Here is a 27,957-nt window from a genome sequence, read left to right as displayed (position 1 = left end):
GAAGAAGTCGGAAGACAAAGATAGAGCAAGCCTACAATGGGTTGATGTCAATGGAGATGGCCGGGATCTGGTCCTATACGAATACAGAATTTATTAATAAATTATGGAAAAGGGTTTGTATAAAACTAGTTTTTTCCTTTTGGTGAAGACTAGTCTGGTTTCATGTAGCAACTCATGCCGAAAGCGATATTCTAAAAGACGGTTTTAACAGAAATAAATGTTCGCGTTAGAAATTATACGATTTTGCTACTTAAATCCTGTTACTTTTCCCAGTTCTCCCTCACATTGAGCTTCTTCTTCTTTCTTTATATCAATTTATTGATTTGAACCCCGCTATGTTCTCTATATACTAGATCCGAGGAACTTGGGAGGTCTCTTTTCTACGAATGCATCAACCCCTTCAGATACGTCGTGAGACCCGACAATAAGTTGAAATGCAGCCTGCTCAATAGCTAAGCCATCTTCAATAGAGGCATCCATCCCACGATGTATAGCATGCAACGCTGCTGAAACCGAGACAGCGGGCTTCTGGGCAATAAGCTTACCAAGAGCAACTGCAGTAGAGAGCACTTGGTCTTCAGGAACAACCTGATTCACCAATCCTAGGCTAACAGCCTCTTCGGCAGTGAACACTCTTCCTGTGAGTATTAGTTCGATTGCGGCCTTTCTTCCTACATTCCTCGGTAGTCGTTGAGTCCCTCCGAAGGTTGGAATGATTCCGATATTGATCTCAGACTTCGAAAACCGGGCAGTTTCAGAGGCGACGGCCATGTGAATAGATTCGACCAATTCGCACCCTCCACCGTATGCCAGTCCATTCACTGCGGCAATTATGGGTTTTGGATAAGTCTCAATCTGCCGAGTAAGTTCCTGACCTGGTCGCATGAAATTAACGACGCTCGCGCTAGGACCAGCATGTATATGCTGCTGGAACTCGGTAATATCCGCTCCTGTAATAGATTAGATAGATATCTACTAAAATATGATGATTAAGCTATGTTTAAGGAGTTGAATACCAGCAGAAAAAGCACGACCAACTCCTGTGATAACAACAGAACGGACTGTAGCGTCAAGCTCGTAGGTTTTGAGCTCGGTACTGATAGCACCAATCAAGGTATTATTTAGGGCGTTAAGCCTCTCTGGCCGGTTTAGCCGAAGTATCAAAACTGAGCCCTGTCGCTCGACTAGCAAGGGTGAAGTGCTTGTAGAAGTCATGGTCCCACTAGGAACAAGTCCTTTCGGCTGTAAAATTCTAATGCACTCTTGTTCGACGTACCTATCCTTGAGGAACTTTATGTATTGGATACTGCACCTACCGAGCCGAGGTTATTAAACAAAAGAAGTAGGATCCCTTGATCCGGAACTGGGCAGAATAAGCTGATTTGTAATAAGTCTTTGGAACGTAACCCCACACACTACTTCGTAATAGAGACTTTATGAGGACCTTACGGTATCTGAACCTTGAAGGTGTACGTCGAAACAGTATAGTTCGTGTTTAAGAAAATAATTAGTAATAATTCATTTTGATTTCTTTGTTTCCCCCTCACGGAACCCTGCCTGGCAATCAAAATCTTACGTAGTTTTGACTGGATTTTAATGTTGGTGGCGGTCTGACTTGGGGAATATAGACTAAGCCGAGCATTCTCATGTCCCTTTGATTGCATATAGATTTATAATTTTACTCGTGGAAGTGGTTAAACCACCAATTGAAGGTATTTTTGCCTTCAAAAAAAAATTAATAATTGTGCCTTCCGACCACGTCCTAGTCTCTCATGCACACACTTGACAATTATCACGATTACTAAACAATAATTATATGCCATGTGATGGATTTGCCCATGCTGAAAGGTATATGCAGTATGTACGTCACACTGTATAAATTTGTCTCAAAAATGCTGAATTTCGCCGGTAATATAAGGCAATAATATCATCAACAGTAAACAGGAGGATAGTTCAGTTATTGATAAAGAAGAACTCTTTTCATTGACCTTGCCCAATCCGAATTGGTTCAGTTAATAAAGGGTAAAATAGAAGCTCCTTGTGGCACCCAGATGGGGGTTCCAAAAAGTCATTTGGGGGCCTCTTCTACTCTCGATCTAAATGTCAGCCGAGATGTTGCTTCTATATAGATGGAATTAATTTGTGCAGCAGTACGCCTGATAAAGCCACCTTGGCGTCGCACAAAATATGCCGATATTGCTGGCGCAGAACAGCATGTGATGGCAAGCAAGGCGCCTAGATTTGACAAAAGACTCAGGTATCCCTTGTCATGTGTGAGGTCCGTTGATGAGACTAGGTGTAACGCCTGGAGACGCAAAGCAGTTATTATAACGACTCTGTGATTATATTGTCAGTTGGATTTGGATCTGAATCATATTTAGATAGGGAACAAGTCTCACATTCCTCCTGCCGAGAGTGCCAATGAAATCTGCCATTTGTGTTTGGTTTGGATCTGGAGATGCTGTATCGGAGTAATAGGCAATATTACAATGATAATATCTAGTACTAAACCACAAGCCTCGAGGGCAACATACGAAGGAATCTCGTTGCATGAAGAAGACGGATCCCAAGCGGCCGACACGGGCCGACACACGAGAAACGATGTCAGTATTATTACAACGCCGAAAGCCCCTGAAACGAAGATCACGATGATCGTTAGTAGGCGAATTGTTTTGTGTACTCCAAACAATTTGCGGTAAAGTAAAAGGGCTGAGACGCGGACTAGAGTGTTGACGAGGCCCCAGAGAAGTTCGTTTGCAAACACGCTCTACGTAATGGGATGCATTCATTAGATCAATGAGAACACCTTCATCGACATATGAATGAAATATGAGAGTGTGGTGTCTGTATGAAAACTCTAATAAGAGAGCACTCAATCTCACCTTCGCTACAGTAGCAAAGTCACTGCTTACTAGCTCGGATTCGTGCACACCCTGGCCCTTATCAAGCACGGCCCATGTGGTCTGTATAACCAGAATAACAGCGATAGCAAATGAAATAAGCACAAGGTAGTCTCCAAGGTCAGAATGTCGCACGTGACGAATATGCAATGCTTGGATAACGATGGAGGCTGTTGCGAGAACCGTGAAAAACCAAGAGCAGACTAGAGTAGTCTTGCCAATGTCTAGGTCAGCCATCATGCAAGATATTGCCGATACTAGAGAATATATTATGCAAGAAAAAGCTGGGGGGCATTATTTATTGAGTGACGAGATGAGGCAAGCGGTGGTTCGACTTCAGGATTAGAGATGCCGGCAAGGCGGACTTTGTTTGGCAGCCTGACCGACGAGGCGGCCGCATAGCCACGCCGATCTCTGCAGAAAAACACCAGCCTTGTGCAGCAGTCTATAAAACAAGTCAGCTGAAGGCAGGCGTTGAATTGGGCTCTATTTGTGACCACTGACGGTTCCAGAAACCTGTCGAATTATTTTACCCTATGCAAACATTTGAAAAGATTGCGGGTTCCTTGTACAGTACATATGATCTATAGAGAATAACCCTAATTGCCCCTTTCGGCACGGGGGCCCGGCGTGGAGGATTAGCGTCGAGCCCTCCTTCCTGGCGCCCAATCACTCGAGACTGCCGTGTATATGTGGGTACGGTTAAAAGCCGACATTGACCACGTGATCTGGTTGCCTTAGGCATCCAATATATTCTAGGTTAACGCCTTCAGGGTTCGGGTGTAAATTGGGCTGGGCATTGTAGTTTGGGTGGAGAGTTAATTGTCAAGCTCTGATATTGTCATAAAATATAATATACATACTATGATATACTGGAAAAAGAGATCGTGTATGGCGGGGGTCAGTGGGTCCTGCGCGCCCTTATCTAGAGCGGACAGAGGCACAAGCCGGGACAGACTGATTTATCCAACATTACTCTCCCACGTTCTCGACATGCGTCGTTTGCCATCAGCACGTACCATTACTATTATTAATTCTTATTTGAGTGCCGTGGGACTAGCCGCGGGCATCGAGTAAGTCAGAAAAAAACGACTAATCAGACCCTGGGCTCTGCAGCCTTACTACTCTTCCTCCGTTCATGCAAACCGACCAACCCGGCCCATTCGAGTGACGTGGGCTGTCTGATTTATATCGCGGTCAGATACCTTGAGAACTGCTTTAGACACGCGTCCGATTATAGAGCGACAATGAATCCTGGTCCCGCCTCACATATATTCCACACCCCGGCCGAGGATGTCGTGGATTTCGCTGCGCACGCGACCTGCGGTGAACCGCAGCTAGCCGTGATGGACGAAGAGAACCAGGGTGCATATTTGTTCCCAGACTCCGCCGATCTTGATGCGATCAACCAATGTGGTATGTTGCGCGATGATAATAACTTTGCTCAATTCGACCTCCTCGCGCCGTCTCTGTTGCACAGTTTCGTCGATCAAGGCGTGGATGCCGAGTGGTCGGATTTGAAGTCTACTCTTGATAGCCCTCAAGATGACCTATTCTGGATACCCCAGCCATCGATCGAGTCTGGCGACATTACTTCAGATCTGGATGGTTCGTCCTTGTTGGTAAGTGATGTGGAAATTGCTCATGTGTCCCCGAATCTCCCCACGCGCTCTTTCGCAGAGACGACGAAGCTGTCGCGAGATAAGATCCGAGTACTTAGGGATTGGAGAATCATGCATGGCGAAATGTCCAGACCTTCTGGATTAGAGATGCAAAGACTTCAAAGCATAACTCAACTGTCAGCGGAACAGATAAATAACTGGTTCCTTCATTCTAAACGACGGAATGTAGGTGTCAGCGCCCTTCGCCGGGGGACAGCTGGGACTTCTTTACAGAGCTCGCAGATTAGCGCCGCCAGGGATATTCCAGAAAGGCCACTGACGCCATCAGTGAAGAATCTCTTTAGGTCAGATCCATCGCTGGATGATATGTGTCCCATGGAGAGATGGAAAAATTCTCCGCCAGAGCATGAAGCCGCACTTGTCAGCGATATCGCAAAGGCGCTGTCACACCCGGATCTTCCGTTCTTTCCTGAAGAGTCACAAACAAGCACTCGGTCTCCCTCTCGTGGTGACTCTGTTTCAACAAGGTCATCGTTTAACGGAATTTTCCCGGACCCATCAATATCATCCGTTGATTCGGACTTGCTCGGATCCACAGCTTGGTCTGACCACTCTGGCCAGTCCACGCATTCAGGCAAGTCGTCAACTGAATACCGGCGACGATCGCGGAAGCGCCGTACAAATTATTTGTCGCGGGGTGGGAATAGCCTTCGAGGCGATGCGCCGAAGACTTTTCAATGCACCTTCTGCACAGACTCGTTCAAGACGAAATATGATTGGTCTAGACACGAAAAATCGCTTCATCTCGCACTTGAATCATGGACATGCTCTCCGTTTGGTAGTATTGTTGTTGATGACACCGAGTCAGCAAGTAAATGCGCCTACTGCAACGCATCATCTCCCACCGAGGACCACCTTCAAACACACCGTCACATGGCCTGTCACGGACGCCCGGAGCCTGAAAGAACATACTACCGCAAGGACCATCTCAGACAGCACCTCCGACTTGTCCACGGGTGCAAGTTCATTTCTACCATGGAGAATTGGAAGAGAACACCCGAATACGTGCAATCACGATGCGGATTCTGCGACGAAGTCTTGACGACATGGAAAGCACGCACCGAACATCTAGCGAGGCACTTTCGATCAGGCGCATCCATGTCGGACTGGTCCGGTGGGTGGGGCTTTGAGCCTCACATCGCCCGACTGATTGAGAACAGCATGCCGCCGTACCTAATCCACCATGAAAGAAGCACAATAGTCCCGTTCAGCGGGTCCAAAACACTATCCAACCGAAACCAGGCCGATGAGGGAACGCCAGAAGTATATTCCCACCAAATGACATACCCAGCGAGTCGCGATATCCCGTTATATCACTGCTTTGAGCTGCAGATTCGGAATTATATCAACTCGTGTATTGCTGAAGGCGGGAAGATGCCTAGTGATTCGGAGATACAGGGGTATGGTCGAAGCATGGTGTACGGTGAGGATGACCCCTGGCACCAAACAATTGCCGATAATGCAGCGTGGTTGAAAGAGTTTAGAGAGCGATATGGATATAATAATGATAATGATTGCTCGTCGCCATTAGGAGCAGATACATAATGTATTACTACGCGGCTAATCAATGAATATAACACAATGTACTAGAATATTTCCTCGATTTCTGATGTAACTTCCCAATTCAAATCGACGCATGTCCATGCGTCTCATACGGCAACCCGAAACAAATCAGCCCAACAACCACCCACAGCGCAGCACTAGCATATATCGGCACAGCCGTATAACCGCTATACGTCGATATCAGCGACGCAACTAAGCCTCCAATCCGATGAAGCATAGCTGCAATCCCCGTGCCAGTTCCACGGATAGGACCAGGGAAGGATTCGGGGGTGAACGCGAACATGACAGCATATTCTCAAGGCTCCTAATCAGCATGGACATAAAGCAAAGAAATGGGAAGTGAGCAAGTTACCGAAATTCCCTAATACTCCCGTTGCACATTGGAGTCCTATATCGCCAGCTTCGGTTTTAATCGCCGTATACGCGAATAGAAAGATGCCGGTTAGAATTGCCGATATTCCCATCATCCATCGCCGTCCTAAACGAGTTTCGACGCCGAAGCCCGCGGTAATGGGACCGGCTACGCCGGCGGCAGAGACGATGCAATAGACCATGTAGGTGTGGTTCAGAGAGGAGTCGGCGGAGTAAGAAGAATTGGCTTCGAGGTAGGAGGTGATGAACGCGAAGTAAAGAGGGTAGGCGATGCCGATGGTGAGCCATATTAGGAATGTTATGCTTGTGTGTTGAGCCATTTTGCGGGTGGAGAAGAGTTTGTGATAGGTGGCGGAGGTGTAGCCTGTGTCAGTATTTCTGGGAGTTTTTATGGACAGCATTATATTTTGGGTAGGTTGTGGAGTCCTCTCGATGATGGTGTTTGGAGTTGCTAATTCGTTGTCGATTTCTTCGAGCATTGGCAGAGTCAGAGTCTCCGGCTTTCCATTGTAACGCGCGATATAGTTGACTGCGTCTACTGCTTCGGCGTCTCGACCTCTCGAAAGTAAATAACGAGGCGACTCTGGGATTCTGAAAACAAAAATGCGGATTATACCGAAGGCAATCGCCAGAGCGCCTAGTGTTATCATGATATATCGCCTGCTGACAATTAAAAATGAATGAAGAAATCTCAATCAACAAGAAACTCACCAGCCCATATTATCACGTGCAGCACAAGGTGCTTCAGCACTCGAGCACGCATAGTTTGCAAGAAACACCCAGGATAGGAGGGCAACTATCAATTGACCAAAATTCCACCACGCTGACAAGCTGACCAAAAGCCACTGATAAGCCTGAGGGACGAATTCGAGAAATATAATACTGTCCACAGGAACATTTCCACCAGCTGCTGTGCCAATACAAGCCCAGAGAGCGCAAAAAGCAACAAAATTTTGAGTGCCAGCGACAGCACAAGCAAAAATACCTCCGATAAATATAGTCGCATTGAAAGCAGGTTTGCGGCCAATAATATCTGCTGTTATTCCCCAGAATGAAGCTCCAATGATAAGCCCAGCGTAATACGCTACAGAGCTGAAACTTTGTCGTGATATGTCTGTGAATTCGTTCGCGACCGGTGGTCGGACGGCGGTGATCCCTTGAGACCAGAAGTTGTCGACAATCCAGCCGAAACCAGTGACGATAAAGAGTATATATTGGAATCTATATTTTCCGATTGTTAAACAAAAAAAAAAGAGTGGGAGAAGAAGACCTACCTTCCCATCCCAATCTGGGAAAGGTGCTGAGCGACCAATTCTGACTTTAATCGATATGCCTCTGATATAGAGTCTCTATAAAAGGCAGAAACCTCTGGGTCGTCTATATGGCTGGCATTTCCCTGTTGATCTGGTCGTGCCGTTTGATCTTCTCCCGTTTCTAGGCCGTGTTTCTCAACTTCATTTTTCTGACTTATTACCGACATTATTGCTGCCCAAGACAGCTTAATTAAGTCAAGGAATGTCTCTAAAATGCCTGGCTAATGGTAACAATTAGAAGCGCTGCATGGAATATTCAACTGAAATACGTGTTTTTTCAGCTTAAATCAAGTTCAAACAGCTATTCTTTTGATCTCTGAACTCATCCCTTGATCTTGGCAGAATGTTCTGACTGGCTACTCGTTGGCCATGGGTAACACAGCTGCACGCAGTGTCGCACAAGTAGAAGATCACCGAACCGCCCTCCAATTCGGTTGAAAAGAAGGGAAGTGTTTCCACCCTATATTCAAATTTTCATGTGCATGTCGTCTATTATTATTGAAAATAGTAGACCGCAGAAAATATGGTAGGAGGTTGTTGACTATAAATTAATACACGTGATTGTGTCGTTCTTATATATTTCTGGAACGGTGCCGAGTCGGTGCCGAGTTCACACAGAACATTGAGCGAAAGGAGGGTCTTCCGTTCTATACGGTAGCACCGAGAGTTAGCATTAATTTATAGCCTCTAAGCAAATCGACGTAATCAGTTGTCTATCAACATGAGATATTGTCTATTGAGTAATCATATTTGGAGTTATCATGCAGCCAGTGTATGATTATAGTAATCCTCCTCATAGACCGGTCCGTACTTAGGATGGCTAACTAGTTTCCCATTTCGCATTGTCTTCATGTCCACGGCAGGGATGCTCTGGGCACGAACCCTGGAATCAAAGTATGTCCAGTCGACACATATTTCTTCTGTGCTGACTACAGGCCAAGGTAGCTTGCGCGTTTCCAGCCATTTCCAGGTCTCAAAGCCAGTGCCAACATGGCATTGCACAAACTTATCCGACCGCCAGTTAGCCCAAGAACACTTTTAGGGGGTTAAATGAGCATGTCAGAGAACATACGTGTCGTAGGTTGTCAATACAGTGGTCTGTGTGCTTCACTATCCAGTCCGGCCCGCCTTTGTCTTCACCATAGAACTCTGGGTGGTTGTAGCGATAGATATTATATAGGCAGTGAAGCATGTGGTAGCTCTAGTGCCGTCAGTGACAAGGAGATTATCTTTTAGCAGGTGCTTACAATAGGCACGGCGAGGTAGTCCCCGGAACCATCAGACATCTGAATAGATGACATGTTCATTTTTTTCATATCAGCTTCTTGTACCCGCAATGTGTGTGCTAAAGTTTTGCTTGACATCAGCCTCTCTTTAAAAGGTATTGTATCGATAAGACTAGGGAAAATTTCATAGAGAGGCTTAAAAGTTTTCTCACCTCCATTCATTAAGCGTGTCCATTCTTCTTCAATATCGGCAATGGGTGCGCCCTTGAAAGGGTTTGTGCTGTTGAAATTGTAATCCACCTCTCGAACCTGGTAGCGGTATGCATCCTGAATGGCATTATCTGTTGGGTTAATGAGTTAGATGTCCGCACCATAGATGAGTACTAAGAGATGAGACCTGCATTTCAAGTTATACGGGTTGCGTAAGTTGTGAAACACTCCCGGAAAAAAAAAGATCCCGACCACGACCAAAAGAACTGTATAGACCACCAGAATACCGATCTGAATGACGACTAGCGTGGTGCGCTTCCCCAGGGCTGATGATTTCCGAACCAGAGGACTATCATATATTGAACTCGAGTTCTCGATGCTATTCCTGTTATCATCGCCATCTTGCGATGCTGCTTCCTTAGGGATTAAGCTATACTGGTGTTGTGGATTGGCAGGCATGTTGACTATCGCAAAAGCCCGGCTAAAGAAAAAAATATGTTACATGGTAAATATGACGAAGGAGAAAACCAGACATTCTGGCATATTATTAGATTGGTGACCCACCAACATAATATCCCTATCTCTGAAGAATGAGGGGTTCATTAAATACTACGCTTAGCTAGGTTAGGTAGGTGCCCAACGATGGTAAACCAATATGAAAAAGCCCCGAATGTTGGTATGACTTACGTAAAAATAGACCGAGAAAGTCCTCATTATCAGTATTGCACTCATATTACTCAAAGTGGCAAAAAGCCAACATACTATGAATGTCATTGAGGGGTTGGCGTATTGTTTGTTTAACAAGGATCGGTGGGTATATGTTGACTTAAGGGGCGTCATTGGTCAACCAAGTCGTCTTGATCCCAATTCTAACACTTCAATGGTAGAAGAAAGGTATTTAATTAATCTAGTCAATCCGTCACATAGTCTATATGCGTATCCAGTGAACACGGACATCCGACGTACCCGTGTTAGAATATCGGGATATCTTCAGTTGTTATCAGGGCTTAGATGAATGCGTGTGTTATGTAGTATAAGATGTTGGCGCTAGGCACGCCATAATGCTTGAAGAAAATACTAGAAGACTAAAGGCGCGCTTCGACCGGTAACAAGCTTCTCTCTTGCTACATCTTATTGGATAAAGAAGGGTTAGTAGCAGGTTAGCCGTAAGCACGATCTCTAGTCCTATGCACTAAGGGTTCATTAATAAGCCGTGCCCTATCTTTTGTGACATAGATCTACGAAAGGAATGCCGCATTAGGTATTATCTTTACTGAACTAGAAAATAACGCCCCATCTGTGCGTAACTCCCCATGAGTGTGTATAAATGGATATACTAAACACCCCCTCTTCTCCTCATATCATTCAGTTTCTCTCCATTTAGCAAATTTCTATACTTTAGAAAGCGCTATTCATTATGAAGACATCAATCATTTTATCTACCCTTCTGGGCCTTGCCCTTGCCTTGCCAATTTCTGGTTGGTTATCATGAAGCGGATGCTAATAGAAAGAAACAGCTAACTGATGTTTATCAGAAAAACAAGCCCGCGGCGAGGATGACACCGCAATTGGTGCTGATGTCGTCTGGAAGCGTGGCGAGGACGATACCGCAATTGGTGCCGATGTCGTCTGGAAGCGTGGCGAGGACGATACCGCAATTGGTGCCGATGTCGTCTGGAAACGCGGCGAGGACGATACCGCAATTGGTGCTGATGTCGTCTGGAAGCGCGGCGAGGACGACACCTCAATGGGTGCCGATGTCGTCTGGAAACGCGGCGAGGACGATACCGCAATTGGTGCTGATGTCGTCTGGAAGCGCGGCGAGGACGACACCTCAATGGGTGCCGATGTCGTCTGGAAGCGCGGCGAGGACGACACCTCGATTGGTGCTGATGTCGTCTGGAAGTAATTATGTCAATGAAATAAGCGTCGGATGATGTCTATTGCCCCAGTTCGCTCAAATTGAAAGACAAAAATCGAAACTCTATTGGGATTTGTGAGAGATTCACAATGAGGAATATAACCATTCAAGTGATTGAAATGCTCTTACTACAAGTATCTCCAATGAAACTGCATAAATGCTCCTATTTTTCTAAATATAAATTGGAATCCCAGGTAATCCATCATATGCTTTCTTTTTTAAACTGACACAGTATACAGCATTTGTATAAGCTAAAAGAATGATTGAGTATTTAGATACCAAGATTCAAAATCACAACTGAACCAGCCAATATTTATGAGCGTCAACTGGTATTCCCAATTGTTTTGTCTTCAAAGTTTTAGCGGTTTCTAGCGTGGGCACTTCCGTTGTCTCGCATGGACGTAAAAGCACAACATATAAAGGTAGAACGTGTATAATCGTAGATGAAATAAAATATTAATGAGCATCTGTCATTTTATATACAACCACTAGTAAATGATCATAAGAGGCAACATGATAACCCAATTTCATCTTTAATGGGGCTGTTCTCTTTCTCACGAGTCCGATTTCGACTTTTGCAAACCCCGCTCCTCAACAATTGCACTAAGTATAAACTTGGCAATATATGGCTTAAGTTAATTCTCATGACGAAAAGCTATACTATATCAAGAAGGTAGCATTATCTTCGAAATTAACTATCACATGGACATAACACTATTCACTGATTCGGCCTGTTGGAGCTGTTATGGCTGAGTCTTATACATAGCGTTGTGTACTACCGACTTAATATTCCCAGCCCCTCTCTCTTTCATTAAGCTATCCTTTTATTAATACTACATATATAGATCAGTGAACACTCACTGAGCGCCCTGTAAAGATTACAGAAATAATGCTGGCTATTATATAGCTACGCTATGCCGCCAGGCTCCTAGGCCATCCTAAGAAGCAGCCCACAGCCAACATTCTCCCTATTACTCTTAGAATATGGAACACCCACACTAAGTTGAGAGATAACCAGTAGTAGACTAAGCCTGGTCCTATCAGACCACTAGACGCCCCTTAACCCCGAGGCTGAAGAAACTCAAACAGCAGACACCTCTGAGGGTATTACAGACATTATTAGCGCCTATACTTCTAAACACAAAGACCCTGAACTTTAATACGGACATAATGGCCCCTAAGACATTTCTTAGACTCCAGACTGTAATTAGACTGCCTGGAACTTGAAGATAGTCATACAGGAGCGAGATTACCCTAAAAGCACCCCCTCCCCCAAACCAAATATCCCTGAAGGCACAGGCTAATCTCCATACTGGTAAACAAGAAGGGATTTAATGTTGAGCTAGTAGGGGCGGTGGGGGGTTTTCTCGACATCCCCAGATATCTCATTTTTTAAGCAAAATACGTTGTTGATATGCAAAAGCCCACGTTTATCATGACTGTCAATAGTGCTCAGATTTCCACGAAGACCATCCAGTTGACTACCGATGGTATCCTAGGTTATACCCATATCGCGGGCCTAATAAAGAAAATGTAAATAAAGTATTAGAACTACTCATAATTAACTATGAATTTGTACTATACAGGGTTTGATACAGGCTTTTATAATAAATCACACCAAAGCATTATATAAAAATATGATGATATTTTCTAGATTACATTGTCTATCACCTCCTCAGCCCCTGGGCACCTGGGGTCAGTCTAAAAGAGATAGAAGATATATATATAATGCCTATTATCAAACTTGTATTAAGAAGTCCAAATGTCCACTTTCAGGGATTTCTGAAAGGATCTAGAAGTTTTCAAGTAATATCTTGAAAACAATAACTACAATATGGATTTCATAAGATTATTTACAGAAGAAATTGATAGAAAAGATGTACTTGCAGTTATTTATAAGTACTTATTGAAAGATGATGAATGAATAAATGATATTTTCTATCAGATATATATAGATAAATTCTATTTAAATCCTTAACTACATTTAGATCCAGTGGTAACATGGATAGGTCTCGACAGCATGCTTATGCCGAATCCTGCAAGACCTGGGGGCTCCGAGATATCTATGGAGGCAATTGTGATATATCATAAATGATTCGCTGGTCCCTGGCTAAGTGCCAAATCCCGGAAGATCACCCCTATCAAGGCCATCCCCGAATCCCGGGCCAGTTCCATTCCCGGGGCAAGTCTTCTTCAGCCCAAAACCCCGGAGTTTAGCACGGAGTTTAGCAGAGAGTGGTCGACATTGAGGTGAGGAAAATGTACATAATGTGAATGGTTAGTTGAGATGGATGCCTTCATAAAGATACCATATAAACGATAAGACGCCTATATTAGTATGCAAAAAATCAAATCAGAAGATTAAGAATCTAATATATATAGCTACATTTAAGAGAGAGAAGCCCAAACATCTCCTTATGTTAATAGTCTAGTACAAATTCTGAAAATAGCTCCATACCTGCCTACACAATCACACCAAATCTCACAGAATATTTCTTCAAACATACAAACAGAACTATATCCAGAGATACCTTCAAATCAGTATACAAATACATTTACTTATGGGAAGGATATATATAATGTATTACATACAAACAATGAAAGAAAAGCAGATATTGATGCTTATATGTAAGCATGTAAAAAAGAAAATAAGCGGCTCTGGGACCACATTTACCCAGTTATGTCAGAGCTACCAGCACTTGACACTTCCGCAACTAAGATTGTTGATATTGAAGGAAGCCGTGGTCATGATCTTGAGACTTTTGCTAAGAATAATCCGGGTTTAATGGCAGTCTTGTTCTACAAGATCTACCCGAAACTATTGTACCTATTCAAGGAGAGAAAAGGGCCGTCAAGGCCATGACACACGACTTCTTCAATTCGCAGCCCATCACAGGAGCAAAAATCCACCTGTTGCTTACGCTGCTCTATAACTGGGAGAACGCCAAGTATCACATAATCTTAAAAATCTAGTTGACGTAATATAACGGGGTTATTCACGTCTCCTAATCTCTGGAACGCTTGTACCAGAGGTCAAGGTAGACCACCGTATCGCAGAACTTGACATACAAATGTGGATGCTGCTGCGGCGCAGCAGTTACACCCCATCTTTACAAAATATCACTTTCCTTAAGGCACGCACACGATAGCTGGAATGAACATATCGGGGATGAATATCAGGAGTTGTGTAGTACAGTAGGAATGGGGTTTTCAACCCTTGTGAGCTTTATATAAGTTACAAGTAGTTAACAAGGTGCGGAGCACAGTTCTAGGGTGCTGTCAAAGCTTCGAAGGGAAAGCGACCCTCCAAGGAGTGCCAACATATGTATTAGATTATTTCAGATTAAAGTTTCTTTCCAGAACGCTTTGACAGGTGACATGAACGCCTTTTCTGACCAAGTAAATTGCTTCAAGATTAAATGCAGTTCTGGCCATGATTTGTACAAATTTCCGAACCTGGTAGAGTGGTTCGAGCGCAGCAGTTTGGTATAACCAGAGCGTACATTCCCTGCTGGAGCGAATGCCCCACCGATGTATAAAAGCCAAAGTATCAAATTAGGGTGATCATCCCATATAGGGTCGTCGTTCGCTCGTTGTAGTTTACGAAGTAATTGTGAGGAAACATGTGACTGTAGCGTTGAGTCCGTACATTCGTGAATCAGGTTAGCAAAGTCTGGCATCTCATCAAGTCCAACAGGACCAAGGCATTCTTGACAGGGACAAGAATAGCAAGACGGAGATTGGAGAGTGGACCACGTACGGGAATTACCAAAGCACACCACACCGTGCAGCATAACATAACCGAGCATAAATATGCCGCAAGATGACAACACTCTAAAACAGGACAGAGATTCGGCAAGCTGACAAGCCTGGATTGGATAGATGCCGTGTGATTATTGATTTGTGCCATTAATATCATGTCGCCTTTTGTGAAACGGGGGATTTCTCGAATGCATTGCAATGCATGTATATCTTCAAGTACTTCGATAAACTCTTCACTGAATAGGTGAGACCACCTTTGGAAGCCTATGGACAGCCGAAAGAAGTTTGGCGAGAACGAATCTCTTGTCCAGTGAAGCTCGGCAAAAGTCGTGTGGTCGACTATACGCTTAGACCCTGCTAAAATTGAGGAATTCAAGTCTTGCCTGTCGACTGGTGTAAGAATAAAACACGAAAGTATTGTATTCTTACTTACCAGAATATGGCCCGTTTGATTCCGCCAGTGAGATATACACCCTCCTTCTGGCAGATTTTAAGGAGTTGCAGCACCGCCCCCAGGTGAAGTTGGACCCTAGACGTCATCCCAAGGCGAGCCTGGGTAGTAAAACATCAGTATAAACAGCTTGAAGTAAGTCTGAAGAGCAAGACTCGCAGACCTCCACCCCGGCTAGCAGCAAAATGGTTCCAATGGTCGATTCCGAAGTGGCCTCATCCAATGAACTCATCTTCTCACGAATATAACTTATCGCCTGACCCAGGTACCCGAGGCATTCTTCATTGATGCAGCCTCCAGTTACCGCTAATGCAAACGAGAGCATAACTGCGTTCAGAAGAGCGGGATCAACCAAGCCAGTTCGGAAAACCGATTGAAAGTTCTGGTATGAAAGATCTTCCGCATAACTAAAGACTGGTTCTGGAGCCTGTCTAGCTTTATCTAAAATATCTATTTCAATACCTTCCGAAGCAGCTCTCAACTACGACTAGGGGCTTACAGTTGCCAAGCAGTGTCTGCAATCTTGCAGAATCTACCGCAAGAGTCTGGAACGGATCGAGCGTGCCTGCCGACAGAGAGAAGAACGATGGGGCTAAATTTTCGGTACGTCTTCTCTTGCTCACCGACCTTTTAGGGTTATCCATCGAAGTCGTGACACGAAAATTGTCCCTCGACTCTCGCTGAAGTCTTCGTTTTTTCTCAAGTGCTTGCTTTACAGCATGCGACCGCGCTAGGCGCCTCGTGACGCGATGCTTAGTGTCATCTGAATTTTGAGTCGATATGAACATCAGGCTTCCAGCTAACAAGGGTTAGTAGCAAGACAACGTGTGGCTGCTCTTGGTGTGTTTCACCTACCCGCGATAGATTCGCTTTCGGCTTCGGCCGAAATAGGATTTCCCAAATCCATTGCATAAAACTAGAGCGAATGTGAAGGCTGTAAGTTGTATTATAGCTTTCGCCCCGTGATTATCAATGCCATAGAGTGGGACACATTTTGAAATGCTGAGACAGTTGTTATGATTCTTCTTCGGATTTCGTACAGTGGGGCTGAACGGTTCGTTGCAAGCCTGCTTAGGAATCACGGTTAATAATCCCCGAAGTATCTAAACCATTTTTGGAAGAACCCCCTTACCCGAATTAGAAGTATCTTGTTTCCGTATTTGGAACCATCTATTTGCCTTAACTGGACGTGGTCCATCGTTTGTATGGGAATTATCTTCTGCTTCTCGATAGACAATACCGATATTTCAAGTAGAATTTTCTTTACTTCTCAATATCCGTAGTTTTATAAATCCTTTAGATTGGTAATCTCCTAGCTACTAGTATCGTTTGCCACGATGATTTTGTCATCGAACATACAAGGTCAAGTAGTATAAATTCCGGCAGTCCCGACCATTTCAAACTTCCTTTTCAGATTTCCAAATCACCAGCAGGCCTCATTCATTACTCTGAAGAGTGCGACTCATATCATATCCCTTCCGAAAGTCTTTGACCATGGCCGAATCACGCCTTTTCAAGCCGTTGAAAATAGGCAATGTGGAAGTCAAACATCGCATTGGCATGGCTCCAATGACTCGCATGCGTGCAACTGATGACCGCGTACCGACCCCGTTGATGAAGACATACTATGGCCAAAGAGCCGCTGTGCCTGGCACTTTGATCATTTCCGAAGGCACCCTTGTATCGCGGTCAGCCGGCGGTGGATTCCCCAATGCACCTGGCATATGGAGCGAAGACCAGATTTATGCCTGGCGAACAATCACCGACGAAGTCCACCGCAAAGGCTGCTTCATATTCTGTCAGATCTTCGCAATGGGCCGTGCTGCGGAGGTCGAAGTGGCTAAGAAAGAGGGAATTAGCATTGTAGGGCCAAGTGCCATTCCAATTAATGAAGGCGCCCCGATACCACAGGCCATGACCATTGAGGAGATCAAACAATCGGTTCAAGACTTTGCGACTGCGGCGGATAATGCGATTCGCGCAGGGTTTGACGGTGTCGAGTGCCACGCTGCAAACGGCTACCTCGGGGATCAATTTCTTCAAGACACAAGTAACCAGCGCGATGACGAGTATGGTGGGAGTGTGGAGAATAGATCTCGCTACTTTCACGAAATCTTGAAGGCTGTCGTCGACGTTATCGGCCCGGAACGTGTTGGTATTCGTCTCAGCCCGTGGAGCCCGTTCCAGGGAATGAGGATGGAGAACCCAATCCCGCAATTTGAGGATATCATCAAGAAATCCAGAGAGTTGAATCTGGCGTATCTGAGTTTAGTTGAGTCGCGGGTGTCTGGCGCCGAGGATTACACAGGCAATGAACGGTTGGACTTTGCGTACAAGCTCTGGAATGGGCCTCTCCTTGTTGCGGGGGGGTATAAGCCGGCGGATGCACTGCAGCTTGTCGATGAAGAATATCCAAACAAGGACATTGTTGTGGTTTTTGGCAGAAACTTTATTGCAAATCCAGATCTGGTGCATAGAATCAAGGAGGGCTTGACGCTTAGTGTGCACGAACGCAAGACCTTCTACACTAACGACTCAGCTGCCGGTTACGTGGATTACCCGTTCAGCGCAGGGTATCTGGCTAGCGAGGTTGTTTAGATGATTCAAGATAGGCATTTTAGATAAAGTTCAGTAGTTTATAAATTATGCGTTGAGCGATTATCATCACATAGAATGTGCCTTGAGGTTCGCCAGCGCTACCGAAAAAGGTCGTCCCGGGCAGCCAAAATCCCAATGGATCATTTTGAATATACCGCTTCATAGTATTTACAATATGATAATTCGCAACGACTTTACTATTAAATATGGGTATGAACTGTACTTTGTCGTAGCGACGGTAATAAACAAGGTTTCCTTGCCCCTTTATGCTCGCCTCTGCTAGTCCGACGGCTCTTAGGAGAAACGGGAATAGGGCTTATTTTAGAGCTAACAAATGAGGCTTGGAAGTGAGCAGCCTTTCCAGAAGCACATTAGCGTAGCCCCCATAATGCAAAAAACCAAGACTTCATCTGGACCAGTTATCTCCGGAGTCCGTGGAGGGTGGTGGAGGGTCGTGGAGGCTCTCCCCTGTGCCCGCTTTTCGCACTTCTGCCCATCTTCTTCATCATCGTCACCCCGGGACTAATTGCCACCGATATTCACCGGCAGGTATGCTGATTGATCGGCAGCTGGCATCAACATGACGGACGCCTTCGATAGCTACTTCTTTTCTTCAAATCTGAGCAGCTACAGCTGCCCAGCCCTAAACAACCTTGAATGCCAACCCCCGGCCGCTTGTGCGCGCGAGTCCAGCACCGGCAATGAATACTGCTGCGACGCCGGCGATGTATGCTGGCGTTTCGCATCAAAGTGCCAGACCGACGGCAGCACTCTCTCCTGCGGGAATGGCGACAATACATGGTGTTGTCTATACCCATCGTACGTCTAGAATCTATAATCAAACAGCCGTAACCACTCGCTGATGAGCAATTGCGTTTTTAGGGAAATCTGCACGCAAACTTCGGGCCAAATCAACATTTGCTGGAGTACAGCCCACGATACTCTGACAAATATTAGCCTTTCTACGTTAAACCAAACGTACTTGTCGCTGAGTTCTGCGTCGCCGTCGGCAAGTTCCTGGTCCTTCAGCCCTGAGAAGTTAATTGCTGCGACCGCGACCACGACCACGTCGACTTCTACATCTACCACCAAGCATACCGCAATGACAACAGACACACACTCGTCCACAACATCCGCGACACCGTCGTCTACCACATCGCCATCCTCCTCATCGTCACTATCGGGTGGCGCAATCGCGGGGATAGTCATTGGAGCCGTTGCCGGGGTAGTCATAATTGTAGCATTACTATTATACCTCTTCCGGCGGCGCAGGGGACAAGGCGACACACCAACAGGCAATGCTCATCATGAGAATGTTGTGTATGGGTCGGAGCCAAAACACGAAGTCAAGCTACAGCCAACATCGCGTTATCCACAAGGACCTATGCACGAATTAGCAAGCGCCCAGCGAACCGAATTACCGACAAATACTCCCCAGGAATTACCTGGAAGCTGATCGCCATCTCAAACTATAATTATATGTGTTAATTTGCTGCGAATGATGCCACTAGATAGATATTGCATTACATGATATATAGTGGACTAAAATAGACGCATTCTATTGTTGACCTGAATATCTTGCCTACTGCACCAAAAGACCAAAGTTCTCTTTGGCAGTTCTTTTCTATATAATATTCTCTCTCATGTTGTTAAAGGAATATACATATTTGATGACCTAGTATGCCAGGGCTAGATCGCCGATGGCCCTAGAACAGCCAAAGAATGCAGGCAAGGAACATGGCCATCTTCCAACACCCAGACATCGGGGTTCTGCAAAATTTAAAACCAATTAAATCAAGGGATACTTGGAAATGTATTGATATATCTATATTTAATTAACTGAGGAGCACACTACCTATTAGCTCCATATTTTGATCTAACATGGTCAAATTGTGTATAACCTAACCATAGCATGATACACTATCCAAAGAGTGCTTCTAGTATTTATACAATCTTCGTCTGTCATTTCATAGCAGCTGGTCCGCAAGGCGTTACCCTAACGAGAAGGCAGTTGGTACAGCTCTTTGCAGTGATGATGCGAACAAAGCTTTTCTCATGAAGAACTTCCCAAATATCTTCTCATTCTTCAGCAATCTAAGTTAAGAAGCAGTTCAAGATAGAGCATACCTACATTTAGTTAGTTTCTCGACCATCATGGATTTGTCGACTTGGACTATGCGGGAGGTTTTGCAATTGCTCGGGATTCTTATATCTTCTGTCATATTTCATTCAAATGATTTATACTAACAATGACAGGGTATAACCTGCTTGGTCCTCGAAGCCCTCTACAACATTCACATCCCCCCCTCATCCAACTTCCCCGGCCCAACGCTCTGGAAAAGTTCCAAAATTGTTCACCAAGCTTCCACCCTCCAAGACAATCTCCATATCCGCCTCGCCAAGCTCTTCGACAAACACGGCCCAGTCGTACGCATCAGCTCAACCGGACTAGTCTTCAACTTACCCCAGAGGGACGGTTGGTTGGCAAAGGGTACAGACAAGTGGTTTCAATACGATAAAACGGATGTCTTGGAGCCGTTCAGTCTTGGGCTGCCGAATTTGTCTGGGTGGGAAGTAAGTTCTCTTATATATAAATGGCGGTAGAAAGAATGCTAAGTAGGTTGCAGTCCGGCATACGCAGGAATCAGGATGGTGCTTTGTAAGTTGCTGTTTCATTTCAATCTGCAGTTGTGTCCTGAGAGTGCGGACTGGGCGGAGATTATTCATATGGGATAAGCCTGCGTTGACGGTGAGGATGGAGAAGTAGGTTTAGTCTAGAATGATAATAGGGCATAGTTTGATACACAGTGTTTTCAAGCTAGAAAGTTGGGAACATGAAATAATAATGTAATGTATTAAGCTATTTACCACACATTATACAATACTTTTTATCTTTATCTTGTATTCGTCATGAATGTTTTTCGTTAAAATTCTTCACTTCAACTGCCCGATGACCACCGGTCAGTTTCGTGTAATTATAGGCCACTATACTGGCCATTATGACCAGCACACCGCAGATATTCACCGGTGTCAACTGGTCGCCAAAAACGAGCCCAGCGGCGCTGATAATAAACACCTCCTTCAGAATTCCGCACACACTCAGCGTCACTACGGACGAGCGCTTGAGAAGCGCGAATTGGGAAAGCACCATGCAGAATGCTAACACACCAGGGAGGAGCAGCAGTGACAGGCTCATTGCTCCACCCCATGCGCTCGATAGCGCTTGCAGGCCCTTCACCATCTCCTTTGTGTCTTCGAGAGAGAGCGAGATCCCGGCGAGGGTTATGCAGACGACTGGACTGAGGAAGAAGAGCATGGAGATCGGGTTGGATGTAGCCGGATGCTTGAGAATGAGCAACTGGGTCAAGGCCCATCGGAAGCCCGAGAAAAAAGCCGAGGCGGTGACGAGGCTGAAACCAGCCGCGCTGAAGGAGATCTCGCCCAAGACCATCATCACCTCGCCGACGGTCATGAATGCGATGATCACGATCAACTGAGCGGAGAGCTTCTCAAGACGGAAGAGGAAAGCGAAGAGGAGGATGAAGATGAGCACGGAGGATTTGCAGACGGTCATAAAGGTGAGGGTAGAGAAGCGGAGGGACATGTTGCCCAGGCCGATGTCCAGGGCAGTCGCAACACCGCAGGGGACGAGGTGTGTCAAGTAAAAGCGTGTCAGACTCATGCCTCCGTGCGGGTCACCTCCCGGAAGCACTGCAGACGGCGGCAGCGTCGTGCGGCGGGGACGAAGCGATGGGATGAGGTAGAGGAGGAGGCCGGAGAGGGCGAATTGTACGGCCTGGTGGAGGCAGGTCATGAAGAGTGGAAATGGGAAGGAGATGGCTTGGCCTGAGAACATCCATTTGTTGTACTGTCTGGTCAGTACATTTGTTTCCTAGGAAATGAGAGAGAGAAAAAACTCACAATTGAAATGGACATGGAAAATGAATGCCATAGCACCACCAGCACGGCGATGCCCAAGGCATTCCTCATGAAATCGGGGTCCTGCATGCTGTGCGCAAAGGACTTTGTGTACACAATAAAGCTGTCGAAGGAGGATGATCGGCGGTGCGAATGTTGCGACAACAGGCTCATTTCCTCCGTCGCGCTTATTAGACTAACGTCGTCGTCTGTCAGATCGACTGAGCTGACCTCGTGCTTGTCCATCATGGCGACGCGCACATAGCAGGATGAGTTTAGTTCAGGTGTATGGGCATGCGCCCTGGCAGAAAGAAAGAGAAGAGGATAAAAGAGGCCCCTGGATCGGGGGTTGTTACGGCGAGGATTAAATAGGAATAAGAGTAAGACGGATGTCGAAGCGCAGGGGCTGGCCTAAGCCGCATCGGCTTCTTTTTGTACTGGGCAGTCTTTCAGCAAATTGCTGCACTGTGGAAGCCGACGGAGCCTAGTTGCTCAGGTGAATCGCTAGCCCCACTCGGGCTAGCGTGGGTCGCTAGCGGGCTCTGAAAAGGCTTGAAAAGTGGACTAGCACAGGTCAGGTGGAAAGTTCCTCGTCGAACCTCCGAGTGCTTGTCGCGTTGAAGGTATACTAGGTCAGTCTGCGTGTACGAGGACGAGTTTGAGGGTCGGCTGTCAGTCTGTGAGAGGAGAAGCAGCAGTTGTGCAACACGTCTGACAAGAAAGTCTGATAGAGAAGGGCGAGACCGAGGCAGCCATGCCGCAGCCGCGCCCAATGGGATCGCCGCGTGATTGCCAGCCAATCGGCGTGCGATTTTGCGCGTGCCAAGTGGGGAAACATGTGGATGATGCCTTTTCTGGGCTAGCCGTGGCCCAGTCCAGGCAGCCACAAACGGGCCAATCACGATACAATACCAGCGAATAAGCCAACCCAACAGAGCAGAACAATCTAACAACTGCAGAGTATTAATAAGAATATTACTGGATTCTCCATATGAGTAACCATGATGGTAGGATGATTTCATCGGGAGCACAGATGATGCTGCTGCCAAGCGCCAGCTCAGCATGCTCCATGACCCAACCAACGCCAGTGCCCGCTTGAAGGAAGGGGCTTAGATCTCTTGGATCTGGTGACCGACATAGTCGGGCATTCCCCATTAACTATATTAATTAGCACGGATTTATAACAGGATAGTCATCGGATAGCCCAGTGACTCCAGTGACGTGACTCCAGTCGAAACGAGACCGACTCCTTGTTGGGGAGCCAATCACCGGCGCGCTGATTTTTCCGCTCCCCAGTCTTATGTCAGCATTTGCGGGGTAAGCGTGACTTGCCGAGCTTCTTCTTTCTCTCAGCTTGTGCTTCCTTCTTAATCCCCATAGTAATTTCCGCTCGGCCCGTAGCAATATCCTACGATGTAGTTAACACTAGACTCCTCAGTATGTAGTGATGAATAGTGTGCGCCATTGGGCCGAATGAGGAGAGAATTACGTATATATTATCAAACATTATGATTCAGCTAAAGCATTGATCGGCACATGGCTTGATCGACTGATCACTTTCCATCCTAGCAGACTGTAGTAGGTTTTGTGCTAGAGATGCATCTTCTAATAGCCTGGTATATACTTCCGCCAATCGCGCCTGTCCACATTCACCGCTTCCTCCACCCCTGGCCGCTCGCTGAGCTGTACAGCCGAATATCCAGAATAGTTTATCTCAGCAGGCTCAGACTGCTCCGCGAGAAATGCCAAGGCGGCAGAAAAATACTGCCACTCCTCCCTTCCTCCCATTGGCAGCCAAAAGGCCCCACTATGACCGGATTCTCGCGGAACAGTCTGAGGACTGCTCACAATTTTTCTTAGTAAGCCTAGTCACTTTTTTACAGCATCATTTTTCTATCATATAAAAATTCAATAACTAATATAATTTATTAAGATATGCTATAAGTAACTTTATTAAGTAAGTAATTTTAATTCTTTTGATCTAATTTTTAACTCGTCCTGATTATTAATTAATAGAGATATACAGGGTCAAAGTTATTGAGTCGGTTTTTTAAGCCCGGTCATATCTCAGAGCAATTTCAGTTTATCTTAACTGCCACTTATGACGTCATATATAATAGGATTTATTGACATCCAAATAAAATTGCGCACAAGTAAATAGATAGAATCATAATTTATAAGTTAATTAAGATTATATTGAAGATGAAAAAATGTGTATTGGGGGATGAAATATAACCTTGAAAATTTGACTGTTGATGTTTGTATGAGAGAGAAAGGAGTTGCTCATGAATATTGGCACCAGGTGTCCTCAGACCCTCTGACGAGGAACTGAGCCGCGCGGGCGGTAGCAAAGGCGGTGAAAGCGTTCCTCGTCTTGGGTCTGAGCTCCTGAGATAAAGAATAGTTGTACAAACGAAATCGGGTAGAAAACTCTGTGATTCCACATGCTGTGAAACAGCTTGGCATTCTGAATCTGGACAATAGCATTACAGTTGATATATCGGACGCGTTCTATTTCTCGAATGCCTAGCAAATGGCAATTTTATTCTTCTCCCTTTTTTTCTTTCCTTTTTTTATGTTTACACGTTTAACATGATCAATTGTAGATTTGGTAACATCGCGCATCCGGAATGATACATAAACCACATGCAATTAATGCCCTAGCTATAAGGACCGAAAAGTCTCGGGAGAAAATGCATGTATCCGTATTGGCTCCCTAATACTATATGTAACTAAGTTATGTGTTGGATGATTAGTAAGATCCGCACCTTGCAGATCTATTGCTCTGCAAAGGCACCTCGTACGAAGTGATAATGCAATTCTCGGAGTGGCGATATAGATTCAATTTTCAACACATCAAACCTGCGGCGATCTACTGGTTTTACAGGCCCTATGTTGCGAAGAAAGCTCACAACATTAAAGTGGAAGGGAACAGTGACGAGGATTAATTGATTTTTGTATGTTGTGATTGGCTTATCGTAAAGTTCAATATATCAATTCATGGATTAGGTAGGCAGGCTTTAGTGGCACCACTCCTCACCTGCATTAGTGATACATATCAATTGATGTATTTGAATGCGATAGCTCTAGCCCTAGCTGCCGACTGGTGATTAACTACATTGAAGTTCAAATTTATTAGTACGCATACGAATATATGTACCTAGAACCCGTGAGGGGTTAGTCACCTATTAATACATAGATACCTTCGGTTCCTGCATCAACTTAGCGTCTGCGACCATATCAATCCGTGGATAATTCGCGCCTTGAACCCACGATAAGAGCCGTAATGTTAAGAGTCTTGAGCGGCTTCATAATGATGGTAGTTTGTATATCAACACGTCGCGGTTTGTCTAGTGGTTTGTTGTAGGTGAGGTCTTAGAACTTAATATTTGACTGAAGGGAGCTTCCAGCTGGGGAAAATTAGCTCTTGTAAAGACATGATTTAATCAGATCACTTGGGCTTTGCTTCTCAATGCTTACGAGCGACCCACCAGGGCCTAGGTGACCGTCAACTAGTGGACAGACGCTATGCCTAGTCAGGATGAGAAAGTAAAAAAGATTTACGTACAGGTCCTATCTTAGAGCAGTCGTATCAGCCACTTAATAATTTCTGACTCCTGAATAGCCTAAGTTACAAGGATATTATAACCATGGGCCTAAATTAATTTGAATGGTGCGCCACCGTTTAGAAATTCTTCTATTCACTTGCCTCACTCCATAGTTAAAATAGTCAGTTTGAGGGACGAATTTGCATATTGAGTTAAGGAACATGAACGATAATTGAAATACGTACGAACTGACCATCCAGCCGAAAATCTAGCGACTGGAATGCACATGAACTGTAAACTCTAAAATGGTGGTTGAGTCCGGTGTAGATGGTCTTAAGTACTTCGCTTACACATTTGCCGCCCCCAACCTCTATACACTACGAGGAGGTTAAATATTCATCTCCCCCAAAGTCTGTCTCCTGTGGATTTCCTTGCAGACAGGCGCCGTCCCGGCCTTTCCCAGTTTCTAGAGAGAGATTTAACTGCAACGATCGGAACAATGACACACAAATTCCCCCTCGACGAGCCGGTGATCTCTGGCCCTTTTAGTCTCTTTGAAGGAAGTTTCATTTTGGAGTTCTTGCAGCCACATCCCTCGAGAGATGCCTCGTCAGCCTCAAAACAGCAAACCCCCTTTAAATTCTCCACTGACCTCGATCTAGCGTTCTGATAAGAGCAACGTACAAGCACGACCACCCCCTCTACAAAAAGGGATCTAGTCATCCACAGGTATATCCATTATCTTTTTGATTTTATTTCCACGTAACATCTATTGATAGAAATCCAGACACCACCTCTACACCTCCATTTTAATCAATCGGAGTCTTTTGAAGTTCTTCAGGGCAAAATAGCTACCGTCGAGGGATGGTCTGTGGCCAGGCGGGTCTGGACTCAAGAAGATGGGCCGCATGAGATCAAACCATGGGTACCTCATACCTTTCAACCCACTCCGGACAGCACTGAGGATACAATCCTGCTAGTCTGGGCGCATCCAGACGATGTGGATGAGATGATGGACCGGGTCTTCTTCACAAATTTGCTAATGTACGTCAGCGACGTGCATGAGAAGAAGGTCTCGCTGAACCCGTTCCAGATCATGCTGACACAGTAGGTGCTCTCTTCTAAGGACACAAGATTAAAGAACAAACTGAAGGCTAACTCTTCCAAGGCATGTTTCTGCCACTGCCCTTGTGTGGTTTCCTACTGCGACGTGGCTGGGCCCACTGCGCTGGTGGGTGCCGTGGAAGGTGCAGGCGATCTTTGCTGCAGCGGGGAGATTGCTGGGGCTGACGCCTATGATGAAGAAGTATACTTCCGAGGAGGAATTTGCAGAGATTCAGAAAGCAAAGAATATTTGAAATGTCATTCTACAACCAGAGATATGTATTGATCTAACCAAGAAATCTTGTGTATTTTTGTGCACTTGACCCGGCATGCCAGGAGCTAGATTACTTCTTAAACACTTTTCTTTTGGCCTGTATATCTGTTGTATAAATATTTCTACGGATTATTTCTTTGTAGGGCACGTGGGTGATTTTACCTGAAATACCGGTTGGGTGAGCGTGCGGCCCTGGCTGATACGACTGCTAGTTAAAGAGACTGATACAGATACAAGGTAGGTACGGTAAATAACCAATCTAGGAATTAGGATGGACCGCCAGCGATAAGTCATGGCGGCTAAATCTGTGCCTCGTAGATGTTACTGGGGTGTTGGTCGAAGTATTCACTTTGGCCCTTATCACTAATCGCATATAATGCTAGATTTGAGTTGGGATAACGGCAAGGCATGTGGTAGGCTAGGAATAGGAAGTTGCAGCTACTAAGATCTTCTTCGAAATCACATACTGGTTGAATGCGCGCTACAGAAATGATTCCCACCCATACCGCCGCCTCGATATTAACAGACCCAACAAGTTCTTTATCACATAGCGTAGCGGCCCACCTTCTACCTATTCTGTACTCATCAAATTCATTCCAGATACTGTACTGGAACCTGCTCTATACAGGAAAATAGGCAAGAGCAGGAATAATTGGATCCTAGTCAGAAAGCTGTACACGAAATTACAGGCCCATGCAGAGATAAAGGCTGAGATAAAGGCTGAGACTTAGACCCGTTTCATGTCAATTCAAGCCACTCATCGCTTTTCTCCGCATCGGACAACTCAGAGATAAGAAGACCTCCAATCACCACACCAAGTCCCTCACCGGACCACCATCTCTTTTCGAATACCCTTCGATGCTCACTCCATCGTCAAACGCTATAGTCTGGTAGTCATCCACTCTCTCCACTAACCCTCTCCATTGATTTGTAGCACGTATCAAGCATGACACGCATACTTCTTCCCAGTAGCCTTTCGCTTAGGCAGCATATCCCGCGCAAAACCACCTACAGAACGCTTATCCATCGCGTCGCACCACGTTGTCGCAGGTGATCCACAGCAACGCGGCCGATGAGTTGCAGCTGGAAGAAGTGATCAAGCCAGATTACATCTG

The 27,957-nt window shown here is 45.5% G+C and overlaps 12 protein-coding genes across 12 annotated transcripts; 6 read left to right on the top strand and 6 right to left on the bottom strand.

Moving 5' to 3' along the window:
* Positions 1-229: 229 nt before the first annotated feature.
* Positions 230-1,302, bottom strand: BGW36DRAFT_389129 (putative 3-hydroxybutyryl-CoA dehydratase). Its single transcript, XM_046217304.1, has 2 exons — positions 1,017-1,302; positions 230-950 (listed from the first exon to the last, which is right to left on the bottom strand). Exons 1-2 carry the CDS (start codon positions 1,213-1,215, stop codon positions 343-345), a joined length of 807 nt encoding a protein of 268 aa, XP_046066854.1. The 5' UTR covers positions 1,216-1,302; the 3' UTR covers positions 230-342.
* Positions 1,303-1,720: 418 nt separating this feature from the next.
* On the bottom strand, positions 1,721-3,336 carry BGW36DRAFT_389127 (uncharacterized protein). Its single transcript, XM_046217303.1, has 3 exons — positions 2,883-3,336; positions 2,400-2,767; positions 1,721-2,336 (listed from the first exon to the last, which is right to left on the bottom strand). Exons 1-3 carry the CDS (start codon positions 3,138-3,140, stop codon positions 2,069-2,071), a joined length of 894 nt encoding a protein of 297 aa, XP_046066853.1. The 5' UTR covers positions 3,141-3,336; the 3' UTR covers positions 1,721-2,068.
* A 438-nt stretch (positions 3,337-3,774) lies between these two features.
* BGW36DRAFT_389124 (uncharacterized protein) lies at positions 3,775-6,167 on the top strand. The gene has a single exon (XM_046217302.1). The coding sequence runs from the start codon at positions 4,148-4,150 to the stop codon at positions 6,125-6,127; it is 1,980 nt and encodes a 659-aa protein (XP_046066852.1). The 5' UTR covers positions 3,775-4,147; the 3' UTR covers positions 6,128-6,167.
* On the bottom strand, positions 6,168-8,458 carry BGW36DRAFT_389122 (major facilitator superfamily domain-containing protein). Its single transcript, XM_046217301.1, has 4 exons — positions 7,792-8,458; positions 7,229-7,738; positions 6,498-7,177; positions 6,168-6,439 (listed from the first exon to the last, which is right to left on the bottom strand). Exons 1-4 carry the CDS (start codon positions 7,995-7,997, stop codon positions 6,207-6,209), a joined length of 1,629 nt encoding a protein of 542 aa, XP_046066851.1. The 5' UTR covers positions 7,998-8,458; the 3' UTR covers positions 6,168-6,206.
* Positions 8,459-8,542: 84 nt separating this feature from the next.
* Positions 8,543-9,799, bottom strand: BGW36DRAFT_389120 (uncharacterized protein). The gene is made up of 5 exons (XM_046217300.1): positions 9,458-9,799; positions 9,269-9,397; positions 9,078-9,175; positions 8,903-9,031; positions 8,543-8,835 (listed from the first exon to the last, which is right to left on the bottom strand). The coding sequence occupies exons 1-5, from the start codon at positions 9,723-9,725 to the stop codon at positions 8,590-8,592; spliced, it is 870 nt and encodes a 289-aa protein (XP_046066850.1). The 5' UTR covers positions 9,726-9,799; the 3' UTR covers positions 8,543-8,589.
* Positions 9,800-10,647: 848 nt separating this feature from the next.
* BGW36DRAFT_58327 (uncharacterized protein) lies at positions 10,648-11,285 on the top strand. Its single transcript, XM_046222444.1, has 2 exons — positions 10,648-10,744; positions 10,802-11,285. Exons 1-2 carry the CDS (start codon positions 10,684-10,686, stop codon positions 11,173-11,175), a joined length of 435 nt encoding a protein of 144 aa, XP_046066849.1. The 5' UTR covers positions 10,648-10,683; the 3' UTR covers positions 11,176-11,285.
* A 3,217-nt stretch (positions 11,286-14,502) lies between these two features.
* BGW36DRAFT_389113 (uncharacterized protein) lies at positions 14,503-16,423 on the bottom strand. The gene is made up of 6 exons (XM_046217299.1): positions 16,256-16,423; positions 15,900-16,199; positions 15,564-15,841; positions 15,383-15,501; positions 14,948-15,332; positions 14,503-14,816 (listed from the first exon to the last, which is right to left on the bottom strand). The coding sequence occupies exons 1-6, from the start codon at positions 16,305-16,307 to the stop codon at positions 14,526-14,528; spliced, it is 1,425 nt and encodes a 474-aa protein (XP_046066848.1). The 5' UTR covers positions 16,308-16,423; the 3' UTR covers positions 14,503-14,525.
* Positions 16,424-16,894: 471 nt separating this feature from the next.
* On the top strand, positions 16,895-18,013 carry BGW36DRAFT_465540 (NADH:flavin oxidoreductase/NADH oxidase family protein-like protein; the record flags this gene model as incomplete). Its single annotated transcript, XM_046222304.1, has 1 exon — positions 16,895-18,013. The coding sequence occupies one exon, from the start codon at positions 16,895-16,897 to the stop codon at positions 17,996-17,998; it is 1,104 nt and encodes a 367-aa protein (XP_046066847.1). The 3' UTR covers positions 17,999-18,013.
* Positions 18,014-18,438: 425 nt separating this feature from the next.
* On the top strand, positions 18,439-19,864 carry BGW36DRAFT_58296 (uncharacterized protein). Its single transcript, XM_046222443.1, has 2 exons — positions 18,439-18,817; positions 18,881-19,864. The coding sequence occupies exons 1-2, from the start codon at positions 18,579-18,581 to the stop codon at positions 19,452-19,454; spliced, it is 813 nt and encodes a 270-aa protein (XP_046066846.1). The 5' UTR covers positions 18,439-18,578; the 3' UTR covers positions 19,455-19,864.
* A 309-nt stretch (positions 19,865-20,173) lies between these two features.
* On the top strand, positions 20,174-20,661 carry BGW36DRAFT_432442 (uncharacterized protein; the record flags this gene model as incomplete). The annotated part of the gene is made up of 3 exons (XM_046221137.1): positions 20,174-20,182; positions 20,255-20,572; positions 20,626-20,661. The coding sequence occupies 3 exons, from the start codon at positions 20,174-20,176 to the stop codon at positions 20,659-20,661; spliced, it is 363 nt and encodes a 120-aa protein (XP_046066845.1).
* A 245-nt stretch (positions 20,662-20,906) lies between these two features.
* On the bottom strand, positions 20,907-21,988 carry BGW36DRAFT_306507 (triose-phosphate transporter family-domain-containing protein; the record flags this gene model as incomplete). Its single annotated transcript, XM_046212157.1, has 2 exons — positions 20,907-21,866; positions 21,920-21,988. The coding sequence occupies 2 exons, from the start codon at positions 21,986-21,988 to the stop codon at positions 20,907-20,909; spliced, it is 1,029 nt and encodes a 342-aa protein (XP_046066844.1).
* A 3,919-nt stretch (positions 21,989-25,907) lies between these two features.
* Positions 25,908-26,822, top strand: BGW36DRAFT_465538 (uncharacterized protein; the record flags this gene model as incomplete). Its single annotated transcript, XM_046222303.1, has 4 exons — positions 25,908-26,073; positions 26,127-26,193; positions 26,252-26,571; positions 26,633-26,822. The coding sequence occupies exons 1-4, from the start codon at positions 25,964-25,966 to the stop codon at positions 26,820-26,822; spliced, it is 687 nt and encodes a 228-aa protein (XP_046066843.1). The 5' UTR covers positions 25,908-25,963.
* Between the last annotated feature and the right edge of the window lie 1,135 nt (positions 26,823-27,957).

Source organism: Talaromyces proteolyticus (genome assembly GCF_021365285.1).
Source record: "Talaromyces proteolyticus strain PMI_201 chromosome Unknown BGW36scaffold_13, whole genome shotgun sequence".
Classification (NCBI taxonomy): Eukaryota; Fungi; Ascomycota; class Eurotiomycetes; order Eurotiales; family Trichocomaceae; genus Talaromyces; species Talaromyces proteolyticus.
This window is presented reverse-complemented; position numbering and strand designations above follow the sequence as displayed.